Source organism: Narcine bancroftii, chromosome 5, assembly GCF_036971445.1.
Source record: "Narcine bancroftii isolate sNarBan1 chromosome 5, sNarBan1.hap1, whole genome shotgun sequence".
NCBI lineage: Eukaryota > Metazoa > Chordata > Chondrichthyes > Torpediniformes > Narcinidae > Narcine > Narcine bancroftii.
The window spans coordinates 71,302,818-71,327,874 of NC_091473.1; the positions used below are offsets into that span (position 1 = coordinate 71,302,818).

The 25,057-nt window shown below is 41.5% G+C and overlaps 1 protein-coding gene across 1 annotated transcript in view; it reads left to right on the plus strand.

Annotated features, from left to right (window-relative positions):
• LOC138763516 (carboxyl-terminal PDZ ligand of neuronal nitric oxide synthase protein-like) overlaps positions 1 to 25,057 on the plus strand; it is a 458,344-nt gene that overhangs the window by 203,892 nt on the left and 229,395 nt on the right. The window contains exon 3 of the mRNA XM_069937810.1: positions 20,798 to 20,890. Within this exon, the coding sequence (XP_069793911.1) occupies positions 20,798 to 20,890 (93 nt within the window). The remainder of the gene's footprint in view (positions 1 to 20,797; positions 20,891 to 25,057) is intronic.

Genomic DNA, 25,057 nt, shown 5'->3' on the forward strand with positions numbered 1-25,057 from the left:
TAACCTAATGATGAATGTTTGTGTCAACTATGTTTTAATGGGGCATGATACATCTTGGGATAGAAACGAAAGTTAAAGCCCAATCAGATCTGTCAAATTTATTTCAGCTCGGCAACTAGTGGGTCAGTATTGTGCAGCAGCCCAGTATTCGCACTTATTAAGAAAATAAAGCAGAATAGTTAAGAGAGCCAGAGAGAAAGCTCTCAACTATAACAGATAAACAATTGGTATTGTGCATTTATATTGCTAATTGCCTCTTTAATGTTTTACTGCACTTCTCTAAGGCTGTAGTAATCACACATCCCAAATACATGCATAGTAATTAGAATCTCAGCTGAACGTTGCAAAATATCTTTTAACTACAAAGTCTTCTCTGCTTCACTGACTCAACCACTTTACAGCATGGCTGACTGATCAATACTGCTTTTTAGAAACAATCAAGAAATGTAAAAACTGGTTTAAAGGCCTGTTGCTTTTGAGTTTAGTTTTGCAGCTTATTGTGATGTCCATTTTCAAATTAATTCTGCTTTGGTCTGGTAAAATGAACAAATCAAGAGCTGGTGGACTGCATTGCCACTGATTGACAGAGGTCAGCAATGGAGGAAGAGAAACCGGCACAGGCTCAGTTTGTATCAAACCCAAGATAAAGCACCACGACAAGAATAATCTTGAGGCAAATTCTTGGAATGCAACTGGAACAAATGGCTTTTCAATGTAATCTGAAAGATGCAGTTCAGTTCGAAAGCCAAGGTCAAAAGTTTGGCTGCTTTCCTCTAAATTGCTTCTACACTTTGTTACTTCTTGCTGGCAGTATTTCTCAGTATTTCACAAAAAAAATCAACAGAATTTATTTCTAATAATACCGTTCCACTTAAGATGTATGATCAGAAACAGACATTAAGGTCTTTCTCTTGCCTTTGCAAGTTGTATGTGTGTGTGCTTGCAAAACATGCACACTCACACTTCTGAAATTAATCATTGATTGACCTTGAGGAATATTAGAAACCCTGAGCATAATTGTTGTCTTCTCATTCCCTTATTAATCCTTTGGGCATGACTCATTTAAAACTGAACAGTTCCCATTAAAGTTTTCATCAGTGCATTTTAGTATTTCACTATGTCACAGCAGTGTTCCCTGACACTTTAACTGTCTGCATGTATACATAGCGATAGTGAAATGGAGCCAACCATATCGACTGAATTTAGTTGTAGTAGAGTGAACATGCATTCCTGTGTAGAGGAGCAATCTAGCCTCTTTTCCGTAAAGTGCTTGGTACTAACCCAGCACTTCACAGATTTATTGGGTTTTTTTGTGTTAGCCATGCCTGTATCTAGGACTGGTGCTTGTAACACTAAGTTCCTCCTGAAAATTGTGTTGTTGCAGATTCCAGCATTGCAATTTCTTAGTCATTATTGGGCAGGTCAGGGTTCTGATGTGTGATTTGATGGAGTTGTTTCCTGTCCTCTCTAACCCCAATGACTATCTCTTTTCAGCATCTGCTCAATGCTTAAAAATCTAGCCACGTTCAATAGTTCCCATAGCAGAGTCTTCCATCTGAAACATTCATTGTGATTCTCTTTCCTCAGAGGCTGTTCAACCTGAGAACGTTTTCAGCACTTGCTTTTATTTCTGATTTGCAGGAACCACAATGCTTCAATATTCAGTGAGAGATTTGCCTTTAGCCTTGTCCAAAGGATCCAAAATTTGCATATTTTTTTTTAAAACCCTCATTTAAATTTGTCAATGTCCACATTTCTGCTACATTTCTATAAACACCCCTGGAATTTAACATGTATGGGAGATTGTTCTGATATAAAATTCTCTGGATCCTAGAAATGAGAGCTTGTTTTATGTTTTCCTTCTTTAAAATGTGCAGAAAAACTGCTCCCTCATTTTCTTAATTGGACAAATTAATAAAACATTGAAGGCCTGCCACATGTTCACAGCTTATTCTCCGTATAATTTTCCACCCCCCCCAATCAAATTCAACATAATGCACCAGAACACATCTTTTCTGTAGTCAGCAGGCATAGCTTTTCAAAGCTTGTAACTAAGCTGTAAGAATGCTTTTAAATTAGATTCTGAATAATGGGATTCAATGCACAAATGTGTGTTTTTAAATCAACTCTTGGTGAATCATTTTAATGTGTGCAGGTTAGTCAGTGAACATTGAAGGAGGATTGAAGATGAATGCATGGGCAGGTGCAACTGATGTTAAGGTGAGATGTTCTTGCTGCCTCAGGGGCAGTTGTTGAGTAAGCAAGAAGCAAATTAGCTGAACTAAAAACTCAGCTGATCAGGCAGCATCTGTGGATGGAAGGAGATGGTTTCCGTTTCAGGCTGAGAACTTGCATCAAGACTGAGTGGGTAAAACCTCATCTATCCTCTCAGCTCTTTATCTTGGCTATCTTCCCTTCACATTCAGTCCTGATTCAGCATCTGCAGCTGAAACAGAGACCATCCCTTTGCTCCCACAGATGTTTCCTGGCCAGATGGATCAGGCAGCTCATTTTTTTTGCTATCGTTTCCAATGCCCGCAGAAATAAGAACCTCAAGGTTGGATGTGATGCTGCGTATGTACTCTGACAATAAATCTGAAATCTCTTGTGCCTCCTCCTTGGTAGAACCAATGAGGAAGAACTTAGAGGTTACATGAAGCAACACATGAAATGAAAGCCCTTAGTTTCTGTAACTTTCATTTCTATAATAAATACAGTACACCACATAAAGCTCATTCTCTCTTGGGTCCTCATGGACTGTGGGGAAAGCCTAGCTATACACTTCCATTGATGGCTTGAATTGTCTTTGCTGCTGTTCTCCTGTACATCGGACAGCTGGCTTTGCAGCACTACACAAAGGATTTAGGTTGTGTATCCTCTCTTATATCTACTGTCTCCATTTCTTGCTGCAACTCCAGGTGCTTAATCTGCCAATGGTTGATCAATGGAGATCATTCTTGGGCAATTCAGTCACTGCAATAAGAAGGTTCAATAGATTATTTTTTTATTAGGCTGCAAATGTGGGCGGCAGTAAGACATTTGATGTTCAATTTGATTGTGAGCCTGTGAAATAATTCGCATGTTGGTTCTAAATGGGCTATTAATCTGCATCTCCCCACGGTTTCTTGGGTTCTTGTGTTGAATGTCATTGGTTCTCATCCAATATCTGGTGCATGTTGCTGATCGATTCTGAGTTCAGCAGATTTTATGGCAAGGTGAAAGGAAGTTCCATGTTAGAAATTCACTGTCAAAATAACTTGAAAGATTTAAAATGCACCACATTTTTAGTGGATTTTTCAGTTGGGAGAAGTGACATGGTCCAGAATTTAAAAAAATTAGGAAATATGGATATGCCTTAGGAAATAGAATAGATAACTTGAGAAACACAAAATGCTGGAGGAACTTCATGGGCTAGCCAGTATCCATGGAAAGCAGTGACAGTTGATGTTCAATAGAATATAACTTGACTGCCTTGGCTACAGTACAGGAAATAACCATAAAATAAATCAGAAAATGTTGAAAACACTCATCAGGTCAGACAGCAATAGGCAAAACAGGTTAAATTTCTTGAACTCTTTCTCCCCCACCCCCCCCCCCTCCACAAAGGCTGCCTGACCTTTTGAGTACCCCAACATTATTGTTGTTGCTTCAGATTTCTTGTACCTGCAGCCTTGACTTTCACCTTGTTACAGGTGCAGAGATTGACAAATTTCCTTTTTTTTTGGAATATTTAATTTTTTGAATTTTTTTCATAAATATATATATTAAACTCCAATACAAAGTGTGTATTATAAAACGAAACAACCCCCCCCCCCCTTCCCTTTTCACAACATATATCTGCAGAACTGTCAGGGCTCACATTTATTTTGATCATCAAAAATTCTCAATGGGGAAATCACTTGCATTTATACTATATCAGCATCTATTATTGTCCTTTTCATTATTGCAGTTATAGTTATAATTGGGCCCTTATATGATCCAAATATGGCTGCCATATCTTGATAAATATGTCACATTTGATCTTTAAGTTGCATGTAATTTTTTTCCACAGGTATGCAACTATTCATCTCAGTAGTCCATTGTGCTATATGTAGAGGGGAATCAGAGTTCCAAGTAATTGCAATACATTTCTTAGCTACTGCTAAGGCTATTTTAACAAATGAAATTTGGAATTTAGTTAATTTATTGTTTATTTCAATAAAGTTGCCCAAAAGATAAAGGTACGGTCGCCATTGAAGGCCACCCATATTATCCTTGTAAATATTTCAATAATATCATGCCGGAAAGGACTCACTTTCACACACAACCACGTAGCATGTAAAAACTTTCCTAATTCTGTCCCACACCTCAAACACATCTCCGATATTTCAAATTTTGATTTGTGCAACTTCTGTGGTGTGAGATATAATTGGTGTAGGAAATTATATTGCACTAATCTGTATCTTGCATTTATAATTGATGTCATGCTATGCAAATACCAATCAGATATTTTATTTATAATTTTCCATTCAAACTCCAACAATTACAGTATCATTAGTGTCATTTTCAACATTATTTTCATTTTGTAATTGTTAATTGCATACAATCTACTCATGGAGTTTGTGTTTTTTTAAATCCCCTCTCTAACCCAGCCCCCCCCCCCCCCAACACCCAACTAATTATACTTACACAGGAACCAAAACACTCACAGCAAAGGTATGAAACTTGTATTTGGGGATTTATGGGTTTGAAATGTCATGACAGCCAGTGCATAGGCTGCCTACCTTTTTCTGTAGCTTTTACCTAGTTAGAATAGGATGGACCCCTCCACTCCATCACCAATGGAGGGGTGAATTAGGATGGTAGGGCAGGGCAGCAAGGTACAACGGTCCACCGTACAATTGCACCCTTATGTGGTTCAAGTAGGGCTGCCAGACCTTCAAAAAAGTACCGTATTGTTTCCTTAAGTTGTAGGTAATTTTCTCCAGGGGAACACGGCTGTGCAATTCTGTGTTCCAATGTTCAATACTCAAGTAGGAGTCAGACTTCCAAGCAAGTGCACGGCACTTCCTGGCCACTGCCAATGCGATCATGACCAATTGAATGTGAAATTTGGATAGCTTAATTTGTATGTCTTACATCCGTTATGTTTCCCAAGAGGAAGAGGACCAACATCTTTCCATTATTGCAACAGACTCCCACCCTTGATCTTTGTAAACCTGGATTTGCACTTTCATTCTGGAGAGCATAGTACATCTTAGTTATAAATTTAGGTGTGTTCCCCAGTCAAATCAATCATTCCATTTCACTAATTTCAGATGGAGCTAAGTCGAATCCCCATTTTTCTCTTAGGAATGATCTTAGCTGGACAAAACAAAAGAAAGTCCCATTAGCTACTCCATATTTATTTCTTAATTGTTCAAAAGACACAAGAAAACCTTCCACATAAGTCATCAATGTATCTTATTCCTTTGTCATACCATGAATTCAATATTTTTTAACCCAGATTCATAGGCAGTAGTACATTTTTACACAATGGTGTTCATAATGATATATCTGCTTTTTTTCTCCAATACACATTTATTTCTTGCCATATTCTAATCACATAATAATAAAGGTTTATCTGTATTTTTTGTTATTCACGTAACATTCCACTTGTAAATAAAGTCCTTCACTCTCCTCTCTTTTATTGAATTTAATACCATTCGGATCCAAGAGCAGGGATTGACTTCTTCAAAAAGGAATGATAAAAATCTTGCTTGTGCTGATAAATAAGACTTCATAAAATCCAAAGCCTATGTCCTCCCAGTTTATGATTCTATGTTAGCTTTTCCAATGAAATTCTCAGCACTTTGTTATTCCATAGGAATTGCATTATATAATTATTTAATAATTTAAAGAATTTGTTTGGTAGTGCAATAGGCAGCAATTGGAAAAAGATATTGTTATCTTGGCATCACCTTCATTTTAATACAATTTACTCTTCCCTCTAAAGTAATCGGCAAAACGTTCCATTTCTGTAAATCTTTCTCTATTTTCTATTTTTTTCTAACGGAGGAGTGTAATTAAATTTATATTAGTTCTGTAAATTATTGTGTCATTATTCCTAAATATTTGATTCCATCTGCCTTCCATTTAAAAATTCCACATAAAAAGCGCTGGGGACTGAGGACACCCCTGTCTACTCGATCTACTCAAGGGAAAAACTGCTGACATCTGATTAATAGTTAAAATTTTGGCTTGTAGTTTATGATAGAGTTTTAATCCAATTTATATTTTTCTGTCTTTACCAAATTTTTCCAATGTTTTAAATAAATAAAAAACATTCTAAACAGTCAAATGCTTTTCTGCATCTAGGGAGACTATCATACTTGGATTCAACTTTGATTTTTCCATATGCATTATGTTAAGTATTCTATCCAGACTATTTGAAGAGTGTCTACAAGTTTCCTTTCTTTGTATCTTTGGTGTGAGAATAAACACAGCAGAAAAGGCAGCGAATTCTGTATTGATTAAACATTAGATTGTGGGTTCTGAAGAAAAGTACATCTTCGGGTGATCAATTACTCCACAGAAGATTGCGATTCTGGGAAATGTCATCTAATCAACATATCTAGTTGGGATTGAATAATGTTTATTGTAAAAAAAGACTGACTCAATTTCCTGCTTAATTACTGGCGGGTGGGGGGGTGGTCCAAGAGCAATTTTAAGGCACTTCATCTTTCTCAATATGCAATTTCATGTCAGGCCTCCGCCTTGAGGCCGGGTACAGGAGCGGATGGAAAACTAAAAACTTACCTTCCAGACTGCAGCCCTAAAAGGCTGCTCCAGCATCTCATTCATATCCAGAGGCATCTTGTAGCACCCTCTGTATCCAACAGAGGTGGGGCAACTGATGCCATTGTGCCACTGTCATAAAAACGTAGCAGAACAATGGCTGTCTTCCCTACCCATAATCCCCCAGGCAGCTGGAACTGCTCTGTGGTTCCCAGAACAGATCCAGCTGCTTGGGGGGATCATGAGTAGCGAAGATGGCCATTGCTCTGCTGCGTTTTGAGCCGCAGAGAGCAACCATGAAGGCTGAAGAGGCCTGGTGTGGTGCCCCCGTTGACAGCTCCTGCTGCCCTGACGGTCCCTGGTGCCCCACCAGCCCCCACTGATAGCTCCCACTGCCCCGTCGCTTCTGACTTGGAAGGAAAGGGGTGAGCGGGGAGATGGGTTGCGGGCTGACGGTATCATCAGCCCGCCCCTAATAAGCCGCTTAGCGTGGCTGTACATTCAGATTGATTGGTGGAGGGCTGCTCTGTGGAGATTATCCCTCTTGGAGAGGGGTTGGAATATGCGGCTCGGAGACAGGCTCCGCACATTCAGAAAGGAACATGATTATGCGTTTTGGTGGAGGTTCTCCTCCTTTACGTTTGGACTTTTGCCCTGTTTGAAAGGGCCTAATGTTGCTTTTCTGATTGTATACTCCTCTCTGGAGATGAAATTTACATTAAGATTGCAGAGTGCACATTGTGCACAATTTGTTGAAAGGAGTAGTCTCATAAGACCAAAAGGTCAAGTTTATCTCTTAAACCATAGAATTGTAGAACCACAGAACAGTATAGCACAGGAACAGGCCCCTTTTAGTCTGTGCCGAACAACTCTTTTTTTACCCAGTGTAGACCCAGTCCCATCTACCTACACCCAGTCCATAGTTCTCCATACTCCTGTCCAAATTCTTCTTAAATGTTAAAGTTGAGCCCGCATTCACCACTTCACTGTGAACAGTAACTTTAGGACTAGAGTTGTAGAGCAATAGACAAATTGGTAACGCAATTGTAGGAATTGCTAAGCATTACTGATTTGGTGCTGTAAGCTTTGAAATATTTCATCATCTGATAACTTACTTTTTCTACCTATACAAGCACTGGCCATTGGTCTAGAACAGCCATTCCCAGTGGGGGCTTTAAACACCCCCTGAGGGCCACAGCACATTGATGGGGAGGGGGGGGGGGCATGGCTATAATCACATAATTTTTAAATGTATTTTATCTAGTCGGTAGGAGAGAAGTACAGAAGAAACCAATTAAACTAGACAGTTTTTCAGGGAATAGAGCCCATAAACTTTGAGCAGAGTTCGGAACAGCCATAGCCAAAAAAAAAGGCCATTTTCAATGGAGACCCCTTTCCCACCCCCTCCCCCACCTCCTAGGGACCACAGCACATTTAAATAAAAGGCACGTTTTATTTTCATCTTGCATAACATAAATATTTTTTATGTTTTTATGTAGTCAGTAGGAGAAAAGTACGGAGGGAGCAAAGTGTGTCTGCTTCACAAGAAAGGGGAGCTCAGAAACTTTGAGCAGAGTTCTAAGAGAACCATAGCCAAAAAAAAACTGTTTGGGAATGGCAGGTCTTGAATATTGGCTCAGACATTTTCTACTGACTTGCTATTTGCAGCACATCATATATCTCTGACTACTCCATTATTAATCTGTCCCCATAGCCACCCCTCGCCTAAATCCATCAGGTATTTAATTTGTCCTATCAATTCCACTTCTCACCTTCCATCCAACTCGAAAAAAACTTTCTCCTGTCTTTGTCCCAGTTCTGACGAAGGGTTCTTGACCTGAAATGTTAACGATTTCTCTTTCCACGGACACTGTCTTGCTGAGAGTTTTTAGCATTTTCTGTTTTTGCTTCAGATTTCCAGCATCTACAGTTTTTTTTAAATTTGATCTGATGTGCTGGTGGTGTTAGTTGAGGGACAAGTCTTGGTCAGAATATTGGGATCATCTCCAAAACTTCTCTTGGAATATTGCCTCAGACTCTTCCCCATACTGATCAGAGGGTTTTGGCATGACAACAGAAACTTGCTTGCTGCAATGTTCTGTCTGTCAGTGTCTGACCTGTTCCCATAGGGCATGCAAGCCTCCACCATGCAAAGTTTTTGCAATATTTCTACTAGCTTCGAAACCAAAAGCAAAACAAGTTATATTATGGAGGAGAAATAATTCCAAGCATGGGTCTGTTGAAAATGTTTGAATTTACCTAATCCATCTCCAGTTAATTTCGACATTCATGTGGAAATAAAACCTGTATTATTCGATCAAAATAACATCTATGTGATTTATAGCTCTGCACCTACCTACATTATCATCTGAAAGCCCAGTGATGCTGATCAACATGGAACTGGTGGGACCAGCAATTAACTAATTGTGCTATTAGGTAATTCTGTTGATGTGAAGATGCCTCATGAACAAATATAGAAAACATCGAAAACAAACCTGAATCCTTCTTAAGTTAGCAATGTGTTCTGGGGGGAGGCTGATTTACCATGATAACTTGTTAACTATGCTCCTGACACAGGGGATTTCAGTTTTTCACCAGTGGAATCCTACAATCATTTGTCCAGGCTGTATAATTTTAAATGTCATGGTTACTGTGGCTGATATGAGAGCCTTGATTAGTAACTGTAATGTAACTGTCATATCTGTTTGGGATGGGGGATGAAGATCTCCTGAATAGTTTCCAAACAGTTGATGTTACATATTTAAAAGTGTAAGTGTTAATTATTCCTTGAAGACACATCAATGAAGACACTGTCAAAGTCATAAATTTGCTTTTAATATTTCAGCAATTGTTGATCATGTTCTCATTGAATGATAAACCTTAAAAGAATGAGATCTGATTGGAAGGGGTAATAGAGCTTAAAACAGGTGGAATCCAGTGCCAGGAAGCTGTGAGTCTTTCAGCTCATGGCAAAACCACAGAATCCAATAGCTTAGTGAATTAAATTCATTATTAATTGCATGGGAATCCAGAATGATAAGCATTGTTTCTAAGCCTTGCCTGCTTAGACCCACTAAATTAAAGAACAACTAAGGCCCTTTTTTTGTCGCTCAGGATTTTGGCAATTTGCATTAGTGCTCAGGCACTAATCATTCTTTATGTGAACTGTGGCCAAATCCACAACTGTGTTGCTTGGTTTATTCCTGACATACCACTGTCGCCTCTTCTGTCCCCAAACTCCTTCAATTCTGCTTGTAAATTTTTTAAAAAATTTTTCACACTATGAGCCATATTGACCAAAATACACATAAACATTTCCCTCTTGAATATACACAGTGTCATTTTCTCCCCTTTTTCCCCCTTCCCTTCCCTCCCTCCTTCCCACCCACTTCCCCACCCACTCAACATTCAACATATATGATACATTAAACCGATTAAACAATGTCATCACACAATGAAAATAAACAAGAAATTTGTGTCTTCTACTTTTACATACTGGGTCAGTTCATTTTGTCTTCTTCTCATTCTGTCATTTTAGGGGGTGGAGGTCCGCGGTAGGCCCTCTCTGTTGTGTTCCATGTACAGTTCCCAAATTTGTTTGAATACTGTGATGTTATTTCTTAAATTATATGTTTTTTTTTCCAATGGAATGCATTTATTAATTTCCATGTACCATTGCTGTATTCTCAGGCTATCTTCTGATTTCCAGGTTGACATAATAATTTTTTTTGCTACAGCTAAGGCTATCATAATAAATCTTTTTTGTGCTCCATCCAAATCGAGGCCAAGTTTGTACATTTCCACCTTGATATCTCTTGCTCCTTGCTCTCTCTCACTCTCTCTGTAGCCCTTTTCATACTGTGGGCAAGCGGTGTCTGACCCTTCTTGGACCCAGTGAAATTCCCAGGCCTTTCACACTGCAGTCCAAATTCATGGGGATTTTCCCTCCCTGGCAATTTCGGGGGGTGGGGGGGGGGGTGTCCTGCTCCCAACCGATGACACTTACATATTCACAGGAGTAAGAGTAAGTTCCTCCCCCTTTCGTCTGTCTATAGGTTGCCTGCCCACTCTCTCCTCCCCAGCCATCCATCAGTCGACCCCTCCCTTCCTCCTCGCTGTCTATCCATCAGTTGGTCACCCGCCTTACCCCCTTGCGCTTCAGGCCCACTTCGATACATCGCAACAGTGGCACAATTCAGGATGAATGAAATACAGTGTGTTTCCAGCTGCGTGAGGGACTATAGTTAAGGAGGACGGCCATTCATCCCACATTGTGCTGCTGTCGCGATGTGCCGAAGCGGCCCGCAGTAGTCAGGAGGTATGAATCTTTTCATTTTAATCACCTATGTGGTGCAGCACACAAGCGCTGACATCACGAGGCTTCCCCTGCTCAGCCATTTGTATTTTCACATGGAGAAGGTTGTCTGGGAAAATTACCTGGGTCCACTGCCCTACTTATGAGATAGACCTGTGGACCCATTTAAAATTCCCAGGTTGACCTTTTTCACACTGCACGTTCATGGGAGGATTCCCAGGAAAATTCTCTCTCTCTCTCTCTCTCTCTCTCTCTCTCTCTCTCTCTCTCTCTCTCTCTCTCTCTCTCTCTCTCTCTCTCTCTCTCTCTCTCAATAAGAAAGTACATAGAAACATAGAAGATAGGAGCAGGAGTAGGTCATTCGACCCTTCGAGCCTGCTCCGCCATTCAACGAGATCATGGCTGATCTTAAAGTTCAGCACCCCGTCCCCGCCTTCTCTCCGTAACCTTTAATACCCTTATACTGAAGAAATATATCTAATTCCCTCTTAAATATATTTAATGAACCTGCCTCCACTGCCCTCTGTGCCTTCTCTCTGTAACCTTTAATACCCTTATAGTGAAGAAATATATCTAATTCCCTCTTAAATATATTTAATAAACCTGCCTCTACTGCCCTCTGTGGCAATGAATTCCACAGATTCACCACCCTCTGGGTAAAGAAATTCCTCCTCATCTCGGTCCTAAATGGTTTGCCTATTATCCTCAAACCATGCCCCGGGTTCTGGATTTTCCCATCATTGGAAACATCCCATCTGCATCCATTCTGTCCAGTCCTGCCAGAATTTTATATGTCTCTATGAGATCCCCTCTCAATCTTCTAAACTCCAGCGAGTACAATCCCAATTTGCGCAATCTTTCCTCATAAGTCATTCCTGCCATTCCAGGTATCAGCCTGGTGAATCGCCTCTGCACTCCCTCCATTGCAAGAACATCCTTCCTTAGATAAGGTGACCAAAACTGCACACAATACTCCAGGTGGGGTTTCACCAAGGCCCTGTACAGCTGCAGTAAGGTATCCTTGTTCCTATACTCAAACCCTCTTGATATGAAGGCCAACATACCATTTGCCTTTTTAACCGCCTGCTATACCTGCATGCTCGCCTTCAGAGACTGATGTACAAGTACCCCCAAGTCTCTCTGCACTTCCCCATCTCTTAATCTATTGCCATTCAAATAGTAATCTGCCCTCCGGTTTGTATTACCAAAGTGGATAACCTCACATTTATCCACATTGTAGTGCATTTGCCATGTATCTGCCCAGTCCCTCAATTTATCCAAATCATACTGGAGCTTCCTAACCCCCTCTTCTGTGCACACAACCCCTCCTAGCTTAGTGTCATCTGCAAATTTGGAGCTATTACATCCAATCCCCTCATCCAGATCATTAATGTAAATTGTGAACAGCTGGGGTCCCAGTACAGATCCCTGTGGTACCCCACTGGTCACCGCCTGCCACTCAGAAAATGAGCCATTTATCCCAACTCTCTGTCTTCTACCTGCCAGCCAGTTCTCAATCCACATCAATACTTTGCCCCCAATCCCATGAGCCTTGATTTTGGAAGCCAGTCATTTATGCGGGACCTTATCGAAGGCCTTTTGGAAGTCCAGGTACACCACATCCACTGGCTCTCCCCCATCTATTTTACCTGTCACCATCTCAAAGAATTCCAATAGATTTGTCAAGCACGATTTACCTTTTGTAAATCCATGTTGACTCCGTCCGATCCTTTCTCTGCTAGTCATATGCTCCGCTATTACATCCTTAATAATGGATTCCATCATTTTGCCCACTACTGATGTAAGGCTCACAGGCCGATAATTCCCCGCTTTTTCTCTACCCCCCCTTTTTAAATAGTGGGGTAACATTAGCTACCCTCCAATCCATGGGTACTGATCCTGAGTATATCGAGTTCTGGAAAATAATTCTTAAAGCATCTGCTATCTGAATGGCCACTTCCTTGAGTACCCTAGGATGTAGATTATCAGGCCCTTGGGATTTATCTGCCTTCAATCCCATCAATTTCCCCAAGACCATGTCCTTAGAGATACTGATTTATTTCAGTTCCTCCCTTGCATTAGTCTCTATGTTTCCCAACATCCTTGGGAGGTTGTTTGTATCCTCTCTTGTAAAAACAGATCTAAAGTAAGAATTTAATTGGTCTGCCATTTCCTTATTCCCCATTATATATTCCCCTGATTCCGACTGCAAAGGACCTACTGTGGATTTCACCAATCTTTTCCTCTTGACATATTTATAAAAACTTTTGCAGTCGGTTTTTATATTTGCCGCAAGCTTACTTTCGTAATTTATTTTTGCTCTCTTGATTAATCCCTTTGCCCTCCTTTGCTGCATCTTGAACTGCTCCCAGTCTTTGGTTGTGGTACTTTTTTTGGCCAATTGATATGCTCTCTCTTTGGACCCAATGCTGTCTCTAATTTCCCTTGTTATCCACGGTTGAGTCACCTTTTTTGGTTTATTTTTATGCCAAACCAGTATAAACGATTTTTGCAATTTCTCCATTAGATCTGTGAATGCTTTCCATTGTCTATCCACAGTCAACTCCCCCATAAACACCACCCAATCAATCTTACTCAACTCCCGTCTCATACCATCATAATTCCCTTTATTTAAATTTAGGACCTTAGTCTCAGTTTTAATTTCATCACTCTCCATGTCGAGTGAGAATTCGATCATATTGTGATCGCTCCTACCCAAAGGGCCTCGCACAACAAGATTGCTGATTAGTCCCTTATCATTGCATAATACCCAATCTAAAATGGCCTGCTCCCGAGTTGGTTCCTCGACATATTGGTCTAGATAACCGTCCCGTAAGCATTCAAGGAATTCCTCCTCCTCTGTATTTTTACCAATTTGACTAGTCCAATCTATATGCAAATTAAAGTCTCCCATGATGACAGCTGTTCCCTTATTGCACGCTTTTCTAATTTCTCTTTTAATGCCTTCCCTCACCTCTACACTACTATTTGGAGGCCTATATACCACCCCCACTAACAGTTGCTGGGGTCAAGTGCAATTCACAAATATAGTGAGGAAACTCAGATCCAACACCTTATTCTATGTCTTGGCACTCTCCAACCTGATGGCATTAAACTGCCATTAACTCCCCCTCCCCCTTGACTTTTCTCTTTCCCTTTCCCTCAGTCTCCTTTCCTCCAGTTCCCCACACCCTTCCCTTCCTTCTCCTTTCTTCAGCCTTCTTCCTCCATCTCTCCTTAGTTTCTTTCTCTTCTACCCTACCACTTGTGTCCACCTCTTAACCTGCGTTCCTTCCCCTTCCTTCTTTCTCCCCTCCCCACCTTTTTATTCAGGCACCTGTCCATTTTAGCTCGATCTTTGACGAAAGACTCAGGCGGAAAAAGTTGTTTATCCTTTACCTCCTATGTTTGCTGCGGGACCTGCTGAGTTTTTCCTGCACGTTTGTGACCTCATGAATTCTCTGGCATTTAGTATTTGTGGTATTTTGATATGTTGCCTAATGGACTTTAATAGGGTTGATGTTACAAAACAGGTCTGCAAGTTATAGCTGTAATAGTTTTATCCACAATGAATAGGTATTTAAAGAGGTCAATGCCATTTTAAATAAAATAGTTCTATTTCTCATGCCATTATTTGCCTGGAGTAATCAAGGTTTGCAGCTTACTGTTAAATGATGAACAAATTTCTTGATATGATTCATATTAATGGCAACATGCTTGATTAATCTGTTCAGGCTGCCAACATTCATAACTATTTCCTTTGTTCTTTCAAAAGTTCCGCTGTTGACTCTGAAGGCACTGAAGCAATGCATTTGTTCAGTTTTCAGATTTCCTATTGCCTGTAAAGTAAATTCATATTCTGCCTCCTGTAATTTTCTCATTGCTCTAATAAGCAAAGTGGGCTTGGGAGTGCAAATATGTAGATGTCTGCCAAGATACACAATATATTAGTATATTGTTAGTAATTGGGTCAAAGTCCACACTGGAGGCTGGATTTTCTTGGTTTCAACCTGACTCCCATCCAAGTAATGAAGGTCTTTTGTCCCTAGACCCATTTTGGTAAATCTTTTTTGCATCCTTTCCAAAGCCTTTTGCATCTTTTATAGAACATGGTGTCCAGAACTGTGATGTTGTCCAACCACTGCTATTATAAGTTTACCATTTTTTTTTGTGTGTTAACCCCCACTCTCAATCTTACAAAAATGGCTTAGTTCCCTCTGCATTCGAATTTCTGAATGGACAATGAACCTAAGGAAATTACCTCACTTTTTCTCTTTTTATCTATTTACCTGAAATCTTGTATTTATGAAATTGTAATTTACGGTAATCTTGTACTTTGTTCTGTGCAATATTGCTGCTGCAAAACAACAAATTTCATGTCACATGTTCACGACAATAAACCCAATTCTGATTTTATGCCCTGATTTATAGGGATCAGGATTGTGCAAACTTCTTCAACCACTTTCTCAACCTGCAGTATAACTTTCAGCTAATGCCTTCCGCAAGATTTCTTGCAACTTGTACCCCCTTTAGAATTGTACCATTTTGTTTCTACTTCCCTGCAAATGCCACTTGTTCCACTCCAAACTGGCTGCTATGAGCTTGCAATTCACTGTAACAGAGGTAACAAAAGCCCTATTTTTTTGACTCATTGAGGATGTCAGATCATTTGCAAAGTCCTTATGAAGTGTTGTAATATTGGACAGGTAGCTATAATGTACAAACTCTCACAGTCATGTGATAATGGCCAGTTTAACTGTTTAAGTGATATTGGTTGATGGGGTAACTGCTGCTGTGTCATGAAGAAGGGATGTTTAACAACCCGATGCGAGTGTAGACAAGGCTTTTGTTCAGAAATTCATTTAAAGAATGCCCCTTCGCAAGTCATTTCTTAAAGCACCTTTTATTCCAAGTTCTTCCCTTTCCTAAAATAGTTTTGATTTGAAAGCAAGCCCATTGAACTGAGTGATGCCTGAATTGTGCGTACAGCTGTTAAAAGATAGTGTCATGCCAGGATATGTGCTTTGGAGTTAATCACTGCACCAATGGAAGGAGCAGCTTGCTGACCTTTACAGCTCATTTCAAGTAAATGATGACCCAAGATTGAAGATAAATAAACAATTAGCTTGAGGTAAACTGCATTATAATGGATGTTTCAGTGTCAGATTATAGCCAAGAAACTTCCATTTGTGCAGAACTGAAAAGCAAATCAATGATCTTGACGTATTGCTGGCAGTGAAAGATTTCAAGATCTTTTGAATGAATAATCAGTGTGAACTGTCAACTTAAATCTAAAAAAAACTCTCAAATTTTTCTTGAACCATTTGCAGCATAAACAGAAGACATGGAAATGGCAAGAAGACTCAGAAGTGAAGACTTTCCAAATGTCTCTGCGTGATCCATAGCAATAAAGGGCATAGAAATTAGCTTTCATTTCATGTTTGCAGTTTAGTAGCATTTCTAAATTAATGGTTAATCATAGTTGTCCAGAACCCTTTCTACGCTCATGTTTCAAGCTCATATTTCAAGTGGTTATCAGGGTTTGCTCTTTTACAAGTGCTACAAATCTTATTAAAGGAGAGGATTCAGGATCTAAAGGTGGTAGAAAAAGAATTCAAAAGGAAGATGCTCGTGCGCAAACTTCTCTCCCGTCCTTGGATTTCATTTATATCTTCCATTGCCCAAGAGAGAGAGCCAACATATTGAAGGTCCTATCGCACTCTGGATGCACTCTACTCCCAACGGGGAAAAGGCTTATGCACCAAAAAGACCATTACTTCCCACAGCCATCAGGCTTCTAAATGAACCTCACAAAAGTGGTTCCACGCTGCCTTTACTTTGTACTATTTGATCTTTTTCATTGAAATGACCCTCCAAAGTTATGCAATTGCCTTTCTACTTTATAGAGATGTATGAATACTAAAATTGATCTGTTAGACTGCTCACAGAAGAGCCCTTCTCACTGTACCGAATGCTGGAATCTGGAGTTAAAAACAAACAGTTAGAGGAACTTATAGCAGGTCGTGCAGCACATATGGTGGATTAGGATAGAACTGTTAGCATTTCAGGCCGAGTCTCTGCATCAGAACTGATAGTGGAGAGAGTAGAGAACCACTTTCAAGAGGTGGCAAGGAGGGGAGAACCGGCTCAGTAGATGATAGGTGGACCGAGGAAGGGTGAAGGATGATGGACAGATGGAGCCAGGTGGGGGAGGAGGAGGGGTGGAGATGGGAGACAGAGGCAGATAGATGGGAGCAGACAAACAAATGAAAGGGGTAGGTCGGAGATGTCGAAAATGTCAATTTGCCATACCTGGCCCACTCCCGTATCCTGGTGAATGTAGCCCAGAGGGCCTGTTGGCAATTGCAACCATGGTTTTTGCTTCATCATGAGGGAGTGAGGACCCCCCCCTCAAATCCTCTGTTCATCGTCACATCCCATCAGCCCCCTTATGCCCACTTTTACAGTGCGCCCATGATGCCAAGGTACTGGGGTTTCTCTGCTCGGCACAAACGGTGCAGAACAGATTTGAATGACTCAGTTCACAGCGGCATTGTAGTCAGCTTCAGCAGTATCCCTGGAGGTGTGTGCGCCCACATGGTGGACTGTGACCATTCTTTGTTTTCCCACCTCTCAAATCAGGTGGCTGTGAATCTGTCACCCCATCTCCTGTCACCAGGCCATCTATACTGCTATGCCGTTTATCACAGTCCAGGAATCTCTGTAAATGTGGACTGGCCAGTAGACCCTTTTAGGGTGAGTGCCACAGCCACCTGCTCAGCCAGTTGGCTGGACCCCCTGGCCCCTCCTGTGTCAATATTTTACCCGTGGCAAGGTGGAAAACCACTGCTTGCCTTAAACCAAGCTTCTTGCTGCTGTCTGGGATCTAGGATGTTGAACGGTTGGCCCCAGGAATGGGAGAAAGCTGTAATGTGGGTACTTTGGGTGGGGGAGCTGTCACATTTGGGCAGGGAATTGACCTGGTGATGTAAGCAGCTGATCCCTTCAAGTTCAGCCTCTGCGTGGTCTGCTATGAAACACTTCCACTTAACTATGGAGGACTGCTGGGCATGGCCCACCTTGTGGGTGGCAACCGCAGATTTAACCCATCACATAATGGGAGGGTGCAGCTAGACTGTGACTGTCTCTGTTGCCATTCAGTGCTCTGTGGCTAGCAGTTTAAGGCCCATCCTCGTGCCCACAATGAGATGAGTAACACATCGAGGGCTTGTGCTACCACTTCTTCTTAGGAGGCCCCCTAATCCCAGAGCCTGAACAGCCATGCGGCCTGGGCGCTGGTAATATCTGTCTCTCAGTGCGGTCAGCTCTTTCGCTGAATATTTCTGTGTCACTGTGGTTTGACAGCGGCCACACGTATGTCCACCGGAGGTCCCATTCTCTGCTGCTTCCCCATTCTATAGGGTCAGTGGGATTCCCTTGAGTCAGGTCTGCGACAACGTGGTCACCGGTCTAACCTGCAGGGATTTGAGTGCGAATGGGAAAGGAAGCATGGGACAGGTTTCGTCCTCCTCACTCTCGTCACTCCCCTTCCCCCAACCACATGTTGTGCTGGACAATAGCCCAGACCTTAATCTGATCTATCTGCCAGTTGGACCAGAGTGCTTCATGCAGCTGCTGCATTTTAATCAGCCCGCAGGCTACCTCTGCCTCTCTCACCTCGAGATGAGTGGTTCAGCCTTGGGCAGCCTTTGCGGCCTCCTGCAGTACACAGCAGCACTGTTGGAGCACCTCTATCTCCTTATTTTCCTGGGAATTCTCCAAATCCTTCCTTTCTATGATCTCACACTGGTTTCTCAGGAGAGATGAGCTACCAAAAGGCACCCCTCTGACTCCCCTTAGTTTGTGGGAATCCCCACCATTATGCGGTGACCCATTTTCTCACCACGTGGGTCCAGTTGCCAGCATGATTGCCGAGCTCCCAAACCCTGCAATATTGCTGGTCTACACAGTGACCATATCATCGCTGCCTGCACTAGGTCTCCTGTCCCAATTCCAAGACACTTCCTCTGCTGCTGTGTTCAGTCAGAACTCTGTCCATGCTTGCAGTGCCAATTGTTATATGTGTGAAACTGGTTCGATGAGGCCCAAAGGTAACAAGTCTGAACGCAGGTGATTGAATATGATGGGGAGTTGCAACAGGGGTGAAATGCACACACTTACTGGATTGAATGATACACTCATAACCACTCGTGGGTAGAAGGCTTTAAATCAAGTTATCACATTTGATACCTTCCACCCCTTAATATACCTGGCAGGCAAGGCTCTTATCGAACTAAACTAGGGACACTAAGCACACAATACTACAGTTCCCAATCCCCTTTGCGCACACCTTACCAACGATCTTCCAGCTTTCCCCATGGTTCCCAACCTGAAGTGGAGCTTGCGTTCGTCCCAGGAGAGGAAAAGGAAGATGCCTCACGTCCAGTGGGCTCTAAAGTGTCATCAGCTGGAGGATCCGTCCCAGGTATCAATAAGCCAATGAAAGGGGCCAGTGACCAGGTGTGCACTGATTTGTGTGCCAGGCTTGACCTTGATTGGCTGGTGAGGTGATTTCCGATCAGGTCATGTGCCCCTCCACAATCCACATTCCTACCAGGTTCCAGACAGAGAGGCACAGTCAGTTGAGACATGGGGTGACGACCTTGCAATTTAACATTTTCCTTCCAGTGATTTTTCTTTGGTCATGTTTAGAATGCAATAAGACTTGTTCCATTAAATTCCAGGTGACCTTTTGACCTGATAAGAGCTACTGATGCAGCAGTTGTTCTCCAATCAAAAGTTGGTTTGCTATAGTCATTAGGCACACTTCCATGCAGCCCTCAACAGAAAGCACTAACGCCCTCTTTGTGCCACCTCAATATACCTATTCTGGGCATTGCTTCTCGCCCTGTACCTACTGGATGGCTCTGACGCCTTTGCTGCTGCCAGTGGACACTTGTATAGAGACTCGGTTTGTAGCGGCTTCGATGTATGACCAAATTTATAGGTAATCTCAAACCACTAGTTCTGGTGCTTTTCATTTACTGGTTGAGGCTGGTGTCAACTTTTCTCTTTGTCAGCATCACTTTTCCAAATCTTGACTGGACAAATCTTGTTTTTCTCTCATAACATCTTATCCTCCGTTATCCTTGTTTAAAATCCTAAGATCACCCTGTTCCTCTTACCTTCACCCAACCATGCAGCCACCCTCTCAAGAGCCCCACTGTCTGACTCCAGTCTCTCTCTGTTCACCAACATTTGCCTCCATTTGAGCCACTGAGTTCCTCCAGCATTTTCTGTTTTCCAGCATCTATTGCCTCGCTTGTTTCCCACGTTTTTGATTTGGGACCATGGACACTCTCAGAGTTGAGTGGCCACTTGGCATCTGCCTGTACTGATTCTGAGCTGGCTGCCGCTAATCAGATGATGGTAATCCAGTGTCATATTGCCTTTCTCAGTCCATCAATGAGGCAAATGACTTCATCCAATGCCCATCAAGAAATCGGTGCTGGACACTCCCACACGAACAATTGGAAAATACAGTTCCACACTTTTGATAATTTTCACAGAGAACGAGGTGTGGTTGGTGGATGACCAATAGGACAAGTTTCTTTAAATCAAAGGAAATGTTGATATCCTTCTTCAAATCTCTGTTTTTACTTTTGGTGAAAAAGGCGTTGTCTTGCAAACGTATTAACAGAACCCTTCCCTCTGTTTTTATTTCAGTATGAATTCAAAGCCAAGAACATCAAGAAGAAGAAAGTGAACATCATGGTGTCGGTGGATGGTGTCAAAATTCTCCTCAGGAAGAAGAAGAAGGTGGGTTGAACTTGGCCAAACTTTGGAATAGTGATACATGCTTCTGGCCCAGAGCATTCAATCATTATCCACTACTGAGGGTTGATGATTTATAATTCCCTTGATTCATTGTGTGCAGCTAGAAGCAATTTGTGTGGAATGTATTAATTTACGACTCATGTAGGCTACTCTGGGATTTTGGCCCGGAGTATTTATATGTCTCTGATTTGGTCATTGACAGGATGCATGAAGGTCTGGGCCTTTGGCTGTGACAGTGATTGAATGTAACTCATGTTTATGTGCAGCACAGCTTCCCTTGCACGTGAGATTGTTACTGTTCAGGTGCAGCTATTAAAAGAAGCCAGAAGCCGAAGGCAATAGGCATTTTGCAAATGAACCTAATATATAAAATGATCTACACAAAGTACCATTGTACTTAGTGCAACAAGATAAAGTGAATGAGTGGCCAGATGAGCTTTTGGAAGTTTTAGCTTTCAAATTTTTGGAATTAGATTTAGATTATCATGCCCCTTCACATGAGTGATGTTTTGCAAAGTGGCTGTTACTGCATTTACTGAGTTCCCACAAACAACTGTGCAGTTCCGTGATCTACTGGTTATTAAGCAGGAAGGACCTTGCAGACCAGTTCCTTTCTGTTTAAAGAGCAGAGATGGGAGTATATGCTTAAGTTACACCCTGCATAAAGTATCTTTCAGCTCCTCCCATTGGGGAAGAGATACAGGAGTATCAGAGCCAGGACCACCAGTCCGAGGAACAGCTTCCCACGGGCAGTGAGAAGGCTGAACGACCAGAGGAACTGCTCACACTAACCATCTGAGACTCTCATATTCATGAAACAATATTTATTTATTTATATCGATGAAATACTTGTCCTGCATATGTATTGTTTGTCTGTATATGTGTTACGTCTGGTTATATGTTTGCATATTTTGGACCGAGGACTGGAAAATGCTGTTTACTTTTCTTGACTTGGCTTGAAGCTTTAGTTTAAATTTAAATTTAAATATAGTGCATGGTAACAGGCCCTTTCAGCCTATGACCCTGTGTCCCCCAGTTACACCCAAATGACCTACAACCCTAGTATGTTTTGAAGGATGGGAGGAAACTAGAGCACCCAGAGGAATCCCATGCAAACACAGGGGAAACACAAAATCCTTATAGACAGCATCGAATTTGAACCCATTGCTCGAACCACTATGCTTAACCATGCCACCCTACCCTAACCAGGCTGCCCTTTCAGTCGGGTATCTCGAGATCCTTTGATCAAAGGAGGGTCCTTATGCAAGCCTTATGACACCTTCTCATACCCTCAAAAATTCTGTCTGAATAAATGCTCCTTTCCTCTGCTAAAGAGAATGCTGCTCTTTTATGGATGCAGTTACAACTTCATCTCATCCTACCCTGCAATGAACCCTCCTAGAGAGGACCTAGAAATCCTGGGGCAGGGTAAAGTATGTCTGATCCCTGAATAGCCATTCCTTTTGAGGGCAAAGTTTTGGAAATTAGCATACTGAGTCATACAAGTGCTTGCTCTCTCTCTTCCCCACCCTCTCCTCTCTCTCCTCTCTCTCTCTCTCTCTCTCTCTCTCTCTCTCTCTCTCTCTCTCTCTCTCTGTGTGTGTGTCTCTAGCTCTCTCTCCTGTGATGTTTCTTTTATTACAATAAAGAAACTTGGGTTCTTTTTAAGACAACTAGATTTATTAACCAGGGAAACAGCACTAAAGACAGAAAATACATATGCCAGACCTCATGTGGAGGCATCTATCTTGAATCTACCCAGGATGCAACAGCATTCCCAAGATGCAAAATTCCCAAGATGCTATACATTCAGTCTCCACCATCTCCTAGTGGTAGCACTCTATCACTATATCCCCTTTCCTTAAGATGTTTAATCAAACACAACACATTAATACAGTATTCTTTCAGTTTAAAGTTCAACACAAATGTAACATGAACAACAGCAGCACAAATTTTTAAAGTTTGCAGTTGTTTTTCTTTTATAGATTCAGTCTGTCAGGTGCTTTGACAACTCGTGTAGGTCTTCTTAACACAGGTGCTTGTGTTGGCTCTGCAGGTCCACTACTGCCTAGCACAGGTGGTGTTTCCTCTATTTCTATGAAGGCTGAATCCTCTACATTTATCTGTTCCTGCATTATCTCTGGCATTTTCAACAGGCTCTTTTGATTCCTCCTCAGTATTTGACCCTCCTCTGTTCCGACAGTGTTGAATCTTGGATTTACTTCTTCCAGAACAGAGCCTTTTTGTACCAAACATTGGAATGTCTGAGTCTCACTGTGTCATGTTCTGCCAGTGGCCCTAAGCTTCTGGCTGACTTGTCAAAGTTAGTCTTTTGTCTCCCTTGCAGACGTTTTGTTTTCGTTTGACATCTCGGTTCTTGTCTGGGTCTTCAGAGTAAGGAAGTGTGGTGCATAGTTTACGTCCCATCAGAAACTCAGCGGGTGAAGCTTTGTAATTCAATAGAGCTAGATACAGATATCTCTGTGGCAAAGCCTGTGGAGCAAGGAGGTACCGTCCAATTAATTGTGAATTATTGCAGATAAATAGTGCATTCAGTCTTAATAGTGGGGAGGTGAGATGACTTCAATGCACAGCTTACTAGTTCTAACTTTTCTTTTTCTACCTTCCAAAATAATGTTTGACTGCAGTGTGCTACTTGTTACCCAAACTGATTTAGTTAAGTTTATAAAGCTGTGGCAGTGACTAGTTCATGTGCTGAAAGATGTTGCAGGCCTATTGTGTACTTTGTAAAGAGCAGCGATGGGTGCACAGTAATAAATGAGGGTCTGTACATGATTGTCATCCTGGGTGCCTTTGAGAATAACTTAATTTGCGAGGGATGCCACTGGACTCAATAGACAGGAACTACTATGGTCCCAGCACAATGGCACAACTAATTAAATCTATCTTCTTGGTTAATCTTGTGGGTGCTTTGATTCTCATGTCATCTTTCACAGGACATGTTGCTGTTCCACTCTCCAGTATCACATAATAGACCAGTTTGTGCTGTGGATAAAAAAGAACTAGTCTCGATACTATTTCCTGTACATACAGTTCTAGAAGGCATTTGATAAGCTGCTGCTACAAAGGTTTATTGCTCATGAGGTGAAAGGCAATATATTGGTGAGGATTAAAAATTGACAATGATGGATATTTCCTTGTTGACAATCCATAACAAGTGTGCTTCTTTCGGGACTGGTCCCAGGCAACAACCTTTTCCAATTTATTGGATGAAGGCAGGAAAGATAGTTGCTAAATTTTGCTGGTGACACAAAGAGGTCGTCAAGGAGTCCACAAGAAGATTGTAAGTGATTCTGACAGATGAAGTGAGTGGGCAATGTTCTGGCAAATGGATAACAATGTGGAATTGTCCATTTTGGCAGGAATAATAACAAAGTGATACATCATCCAAATGTTGAGAGATGGCAGAGCTCGTGGATGCAGAGGGATCTGGGCTACCCAGGGCTTGATTTGCAGAATATCAGGAATTAGGAATGTGAAAAAGAAATGATTGTTTATCAGTGGGGGAACTGAATACAAAGAAGGGGAAATATAGAGGTGGCAAAATACCAACCATGGAAAAGTGGTGCCTTTTTCTTACTTGAGGTAAATGAATAAATGAGGTAGAGTTTTTGTGGATATAACTTTCATTCCAAATGTGCTTAATTGTTTGAATTGAATCCCAAGCTGTCTTGCTGCGGATTAAAATGGTGACAAGTTAGGTTAGTATTAACTAAGTGACAGGCAACAGAGGGTTGGAATGAATTATTGTTTTATCAGATTGGAGGAAAGTGAATGGTGGCAGTTCCCTGGCACTGGTGTGAAGGCCATTGCGTTTTTCTTTATCTCTACTGAAGTCATGGACAGGTATAAAAGCCACAAATTCTAACTTTGCAAATGACACAAAGTTCAGCAGTTGTTTAAACTACATAGATGACTGTGAGAAACTGCAGCTGAATATGATCAAGCTGCACCAGTAGGAAAAATGGATGGGGAGAGGCTATATATATTATAATGGAATATATTATATTCCAGGAGAGGTGCAGGGATAGCGGGACTTGGGAGCAAGGGTGAACAAAGTGGTAGGTCAGGTTGATACAATGGTTAATAAGGCTTTCTCGGTTACATCTGGCATATGTTATAAAAGCA